Source organism: Austrofundulus limnaeus, unplaced genomic scaffold, assembly GCF_001266775.1.
Source record: "Austrofundulus limnaeus strain Quisiro unplaced genomic scaffold, Austrofundulus_limnaeus-1.0 Scaffold10, whole genome shotgun sequence".
NCBI classification, from domain to species: domain Eukaryota; kingdom Metazoa; phylum Chordata; class Actinopteri; order Cyprinodontiformes; family Rivulidae; genus Austrofundulus; species Austrofundulus limnaeus.
Genome location: NW_013952412.1, coordinates 3,266,154 through 3,273,095, shown reverse-complemented (window position 1 = coordinate 3,273,095; position 6,942 = coordinate 3,266,154). Strand labels below are relative to the sequence as shown.

The 6,942-nt window shown below is 36.7% G+C and overlaps 1 protein-coding gene across 1 annotated transcript in view; it reads right to left on the bottom strand.

Moving 5' to 3' along the window:
• LOC106513169 (CUB and sushi domain-containing protein 1) overlaps window positions 1–6,942 on the bottom strand; it is a gene marked incomplete in the record, with an annotated part of 415,244 nt that overhangs the window by 295,442 nt on the left and 112,860 nt on the right. The window contains 1 exon segment of the mRNA XM_014001862.1: window positions 1,062–1,278. Coding sequence (XP_013857316.1) covers window positions 1,062–1,278 — 217 coding nt within the window.

The window sequence follows — 6,942 nt, the reverse complement described above, 5'->3', positions numbered from 1 at the left end:
CTATCCAGGAGACACAATTTATCAGACTAGTATTTTTTTAAGTAATAACAACTCAGAATAAAATCGGAGTAAAGACTTTCTACTTCTTACCTTTTTTAAAAATGTAGTGAGTAGAAAGTAGAGATAACTGTGATGATGTAAGTAGAAGGAAAAAGTAGGCTGAAAAGTAATTACTCAAGTAATACAGATAACCAAAATTTCCACTTAAGAACAGTAACAAAATATTTGTATGTAGTTACTTTATAACTCTGCCATTGTGTCACAGAAATGGTCTTTTTCTATCTGTGTGTGAATTGTAAATGGACAGAGGGCACTGATAACCACTGATATATGGTTAGAATGAACTGACAGTAGGGTGTGACATGGTTCACAGAGTTTAGTAAATGTCTCTACAGTGAGTATGTTTAATAAAAAAAGAGGGGTTTTATCACAGAAAAGGATAGCTAAATTTATGACTTGGCAGATGGTGGTTATGAGTATATCTTTTTCCATAACAACTATCAAATAAATTCTTAAATGAGCCTAATAATCTTCTGTTAATTTCAAACCAGGTCTAGATTTAGTATTAGTAATTTTGAGCACACCACTTTTTAGAAATCTCTTCCATCACTTCCTCCCAGTTGTTGAGCTCTCTTTAATAATTTGGCTTGAAAGCAAAATGTGCTCCCAGCAGTAGTGTGTTCAACCATGCAAATAAATCCATGATGTTAATTTTATTAAAGCATTATTGAAATTCAACCTGTTGAATATCAGAAGTTAATCAGTATAAACAGCTGCTGCCATGAACTGCAGGAGAAGAAAACATATTGAAATGATTTGGAAATACTGCTGAAAACAAATAGATACATTTATGCATATCAGCGCTCAGGCTTTTGGAAGGCATTCAAAGCAACATTTTAAAGCAAGTAAATTCTTAATGTTGTTTGCTTTGCAGCAAATAGAAAGGTACGGATGGAGAAAATGGTCAGTTACACTCAAGCTGTGAGTCAAAGAGGTCAGGAAGGAAAAGAGATGGAGCAGAAATACAGCAGCAAAACAACAAGAAACAAATGTTTTCAAACCTCATTTTCAAGTTGCCTGGTGACGGCTGTCCATCGTAAACTGATACAATATCAAAATCTTCTTCTAGCGCCAGGGTGACGAACGTTAGCTGGATTCGGTTCCTCTCCCCCGTTATTATCAGCCACGTGCAGTTGGCGTAGTTGGGATAGCCGTGGGGAAAACCAGGAGACTCTATGGTGCCGTTAAGACCTTGGACTACTCCTCCACATGATTCAGCTGGAAGAAAAATAAAACAACATAAACCTTGTTAGATTGTTGTGAGTGCAGTTTCATGCTGCTTGGACATAGGATTGAGCTTTTCATGCCTTCTTTGCACTCTTCAGATTAAAGTTGTAACTCTAATCTTGCCATGTTTTATATAAGGATCACAAAACAAAGCTAAATCATGAACATAAAGTCATAAAGGTTAATCACATATTTTTTCATACTTTTGAAAGTACGCTCAAAACAATTCATCACATTGTGTGTTTGAAGAAATCAACTGAGTGGTGCTTAAATATGTGCCATATGTTAGGCTGAGTGTTAGAGTAACAATCTCGTGTCCTCAGATTCATCTCCGAGCCATGCCTCACAGCCTTAACACTACAGCATATGTTCCATGCTTACATGCAAAGGGCTTGAATATGAACATATGTTTATCTAGTCATTTTTGACAATGTTATTAGTGCAGTCTGATATACAAGTCTTTGACAGGGAGCCATCTTTACACGTGACACTCAAATGCACTCAAATCTGCACATGGTCCAGCACGGTGTTGTGGTTTTACAATATAAATTGTGTGATTGCTGTATCATCTTAATGGAAGTGAGAACTAAAAGATGTATGTAAAATACAATCATTTCATTATACAAAATTTTGAAATTCATTTCTTCATGTTAAAACTAGAATATGTTACTTGCCCACTATGGCTGTGGAAGAAGATGTCTGGGCCTTCCTACTCAAGCTGCCCCCCCACCAAGCAGCAAATGTTATTATATTGTTGCGTATATATTGTTAGCAAACTAAAAAGATGTCTAAATTAATATTCTTCCTAAAATCAATAATAATAATAATAATTTCAACCATCCAAAATTTTTTATAGTAAAACTATCTGTAGAGGTTTTTATTTACATTTTCGTAATGCTAGTGTAAGTTGTACTAAACAGCAATACATTCTCCTATTTTCCCACCCACATGTACTTGTTTTTATGGGTCATAAATTAATTGGCATGTTGTAATACTTGGTACGTTTTAGACTTTTTATWTTGAAATTAATTGCAAATTTGTTCATTGTGCAAAAAAAACAACCCAATAAATATAAACAACTGTTATTACATTTCAATTCAATTGAATTCAAAAATACTTTATTGATCCCAGAGGGAAATTAGGTGTTGTTGTAACTCATTTAACTAAAGAGTTATTGTAGATGCTTATGGCTGTGGGCAGGAAAGWTCTTCTGTAGCGGTCTGTATTACAGCGAAATTGAAGAAGCCTCCGAATGAAGACACTCTGTTTTTCTATGTTTTTCTGTTCTTACTTGTCTGAACTACCACAGAATCCACAAAAAAAACAACAACATGTAAATTAGCTATACACAAGCTCACATACAAGCTGGCTATAACTGAAAGACACACATACCGGTGCGCTCACACACATAAATTTCAAACCATCTGGAGTGTCCAGATTAATTTCAGATTGTTCTGTGCTGTCTTTCCAACCCAATTCACCTCTCCCTTCCCCAGCCATATTTGTGTCTGTCTCTCATTTTTGTCTTCAGTCGTCTCTCCTTTCGTCTGCCATCTCCTCAGCTGCTTGATCCCCCTATGCCTTCGTTTGAGCAGATGGAATAAGCAGAATTCAGCAAACACTTGCATCTAGCCGTATTGTTGTACCACACATGAGGGATTTCAAGTAGTCCGCAGCTTAGCCTCTTTTTGTTGACATAGCATCAAGTTCTTCAATTTTTTTTTATGTTCAGATGTTTGTTTGGTAAAGTGTTTTTTCCAGAACTTATTTTTCAAGTCAGATGACAAAGCATCAAGACTTCCTCACTGACAGAAGTGAGCAATTAAGCAAACTCTTCCTCACTGACAGAAGTGAGCAATTAAGCAAACTGTTTGCTAACACTTGATAATTGTCACATTTCAGGTTTTTTTCTTTCCTTTTTTTTTTTGGTAGCTTGAGTTATTTTGTTTCATTATGTTATAGAGTAGTTTTGATTACGCTGTTTTTGTAGGATTTTACCCAGAAGATTTTCTGATTCCAGCACTTCACACATGTTTCATCTATAATAGGCACACATTTCCACTCACTAATCACCAGTCTCATGTATACGTGCACCTTGGGTTTGCTCAGTAATTGACATATCTTCCTGCTGTTACCCTGTTCAATGTTTTGCTTTTGATTTCCTCATAACATTTATCTTGAAGCTGCATCCTGTATTYGACAATGGAGAAACAATTGTTTGCAAGGCCAATACTGTATATAGCTTTGTAGTGGTCCTAACTATAAAAGGTGATAGTCTTTTGCAGAAATGTAAGATTTTGCTTTGGCAATTTGACAAAGTTGATAAAAACTAGTTTTGATAATATGCGGATACTTGCTTCTGAAATTTAAAAGAAATCTTTAAAATGCTCAAAGATTCTTTACAGAGGAGAGACAGGGAGCAAGGGAACCAAGGACACCAGGTAACTATTTGAGAGGTGTGTGATTTCCAAATACAATTGTTTCAGTTTTGTTGATACTTTATATGACATGAGATTAAATGATTGATTGAAGATGTGGCTTTGTTTTGTTTATTTCTCTCAATATAACATCTATATATATCAAATTAAAAAGAAGAGAAGAAAAAAAGTTGCACATAACAATCAGTTCTAGTTTCTTAAGGCTAAACATATTTAACTTTTTGATTTAGGATGAACGTCTATAGCTGAAACTAGAGTGGTAGACTGATGACCGGTTTAACTATGTTGCAGCTCACCCCATGACTGGAGCTAAGCGCTGCTGCTTGGATGGATGGATGGATGGATGGATGGATGGATGGATGGATGGATGGATGGATGGATGGATGGATGGATGGATGGATGGATGGATGGATGGATGGATGNATGGATGGATGGATGGATGGATGGATGGATGGATGGATGGATGGATGGATGGATGGATGGATGGATGGATGGATGGATGGATGGATGGATGGGTCGGTCTGCGGGAGCATCTGTTGACAGAGGACATTATTAGCTGATGAGTGCTGACCTTCCTCCTAACAAGTACCAGGCCATGACAAATACTATTTTCCCCTGCATGTGAAAAAACAAACATGGTCTGCTGTTGTGATTGACAGAATTTTTTTCTAACTAATTTGTTGGGAAAAGGTTAAGCAAGCACATTTAAATTTGTGCAATTATCATCTGACAGTCTGTCAGACGATATGCCTCGATGACAAATTAAAAAGCGTTGTAAATATTCAAATAAACCAGTAGATACCATGTGATTTCTTTTTCTTTCTTTGGTTTTCAGTCTTCTCTTTATTCAATTCAGTACATTTCTTTTTGTTATAATATTTATTATTTGAAATACAATTCCATTATTGAGACATTGGTTTTCTGTTCCGTGTCTTTGCAAGGATGAAATGTTCCATCTGACCCATCAACAGGTGAGAAWGAAATAAAAGATAAATAGAACAACTTAATATGAATGTGTAAGTGACATCAATGAATCTTTGTCTGCCATAGAGGGGGCTCTGAAGTAGCCACTTCAGATATATGCAAATAAAAKCATCCTGTCAATAGCACATGCACTGTTCACTCAAATGCAGGCATGAAAACAAATCTAACACACATTTGGTGTGTGCATTTCTTAAAACAAAGAACTGAGTACTTTGGTTCTCCAAATATAAAAACCCTCTCTGCTCTATTTGTACTGCTTTAGTACACACAAAGATCCTGTAATGCGAAAAGTCTGACGTTGGATTTTTATTTCTTAGAAATTTACACTTTTTTTTCCACTTGTCAGCTTTCAAACCAAAGTGAAATAAATTTAAGAAATCTTCACTGAAATGACCAGTTTTTGCACACGAACCTCAGAGCAGTAAATTTTGGTGATGAAATGGGTTAAGGCATGAATCTACATAACAATCAGACAGCTGTTACATTTTAGCTGCCGAGATGCAGCAAAGAGGTGAAGCTCTCTGGTAGAACCTGACCACAAGGTCCCTGGCTCATAAATCAAATGCTTTCCTCTTCTTTCCACAGTTTCCTGGGCCACAAATCAAATGCATCTTTCCAAGTTACGCTGTGGAGAACTATTGACTGCAGTGATTCAATACTGGCAATGAAAAAGTAGAAGAGAGGACAGGACAAGAGAGGAAAGGAATCTGCTGTCTGTTTTTCTGGTGTCATTGTTTTATCTTCCTCCCCACCAACCTCTTGTGCCTTCCTCCCTCCTACAGCCCCACCCTCATTTTCATTATCTCTGAGTCAAAATCGTTGTATCTCCCCACACATTGTTTGTCTCAATGCAGCTCTCCATCTCCTTGCATCTTCATTGTTTTTTTTAATACAGCCTTTTGACAATCCTTATTCTCTTTTGTACATTGGAATCTCTGTACCTGTTCATCTCTTTTTTGCCGTTTTGTTCCTCCTCTGCTCTGCCGTCACCCCTTCCTTTCCTTACCTTTATCCTCCTCATCCTTCCCTCATTCCCCCTGCTCTCCCTGCATCCCTGCTTTCACCACAATTATCTCTGTATTAGTTTTATTGCATCTCTCCCTAAGTGTCATTATGTTTCTTCCTCACTGCCTCACYATTATTATCTCTATGTCATATTGCCTCTCTCCTGGTGTCATTATATCTATCTCCTGTGTTTCCTCTCTTATCCTGCTAGAGTGTTGGGTTGTTTTTATTCCACCCACTCACCTGCTATATTTATCACACAAAAGAACAAATACCACAACCTCTCTATGTCTGTCTTTTTCTTCATTTCCATTTCTCGCACTCACCATCAGCCCACCGTCAAACTATTAAATCACGGACAACTGCAGTTAAATTTTAGGGCATTTAGGTCCTCAGCAGGAGTAAATGCAGCTCTTTGGAGTAAAATATCAACGTCAACCACACTAAAATGGTTTGAGTTCTCTAGAAAACAATTACTGCGAACACAGATTTACCACAATTAACTTGTTGTTGCCTTTTAAAAGCTAATGTGATATTAACTGAACAAAAAGAAGCACAATTGTTTTGCTGTATAATGGTGCTATTTTTTTAAACTATTTGTAATGCCCAAACGGAGGATTCTCCTGAACATTTTTTTTCTGGGAGTTATGGCTTGACCAGCAGTGTTGTGCCATCTGTCACTTAAAAAATAATAATAATAAAAATAAAAACATTTTTAAAACTAGTGTTTGCAACAAACTACAAGTGTCACAACTTCTTTCAGTTTATTTATCCATCTACAGCAAGCTCRAAACAGAGGCTAATAACCTGCCTAATAAACTGTTGTCAGTTTGTCAGAACCACAATTTCACTTTAAAGGAAGAGATTACGGCCGAAAAGAAAYAATATTCTGTGCCAGTGCTAAAAGTGGGAAATAAAAAGTGCTGGTTCTCTCCCACTCCCTCATGCATTGCCTCTGCCTGCCACCATTTGTGACAGACTGTAATACTAGCAATTAGCAAATTACAAACTATTATAGCTCTGTCACTTCTAGTGACTATAAAAGACAATACTTGGACTCACTTTTTGTAAACATTTAATCTTTATTTAATGACAGATGCATTCAATAAAATGTTGTGTGTGTGTGTGTGTGGTGGGGGGTGTTCGGCTTTGGTGACATTTGGGGGTAATTTTAAGACAAAAATCCTACATTTGGGGCCCTAAGTCAAGTCCCCATTTGGTTTAAATG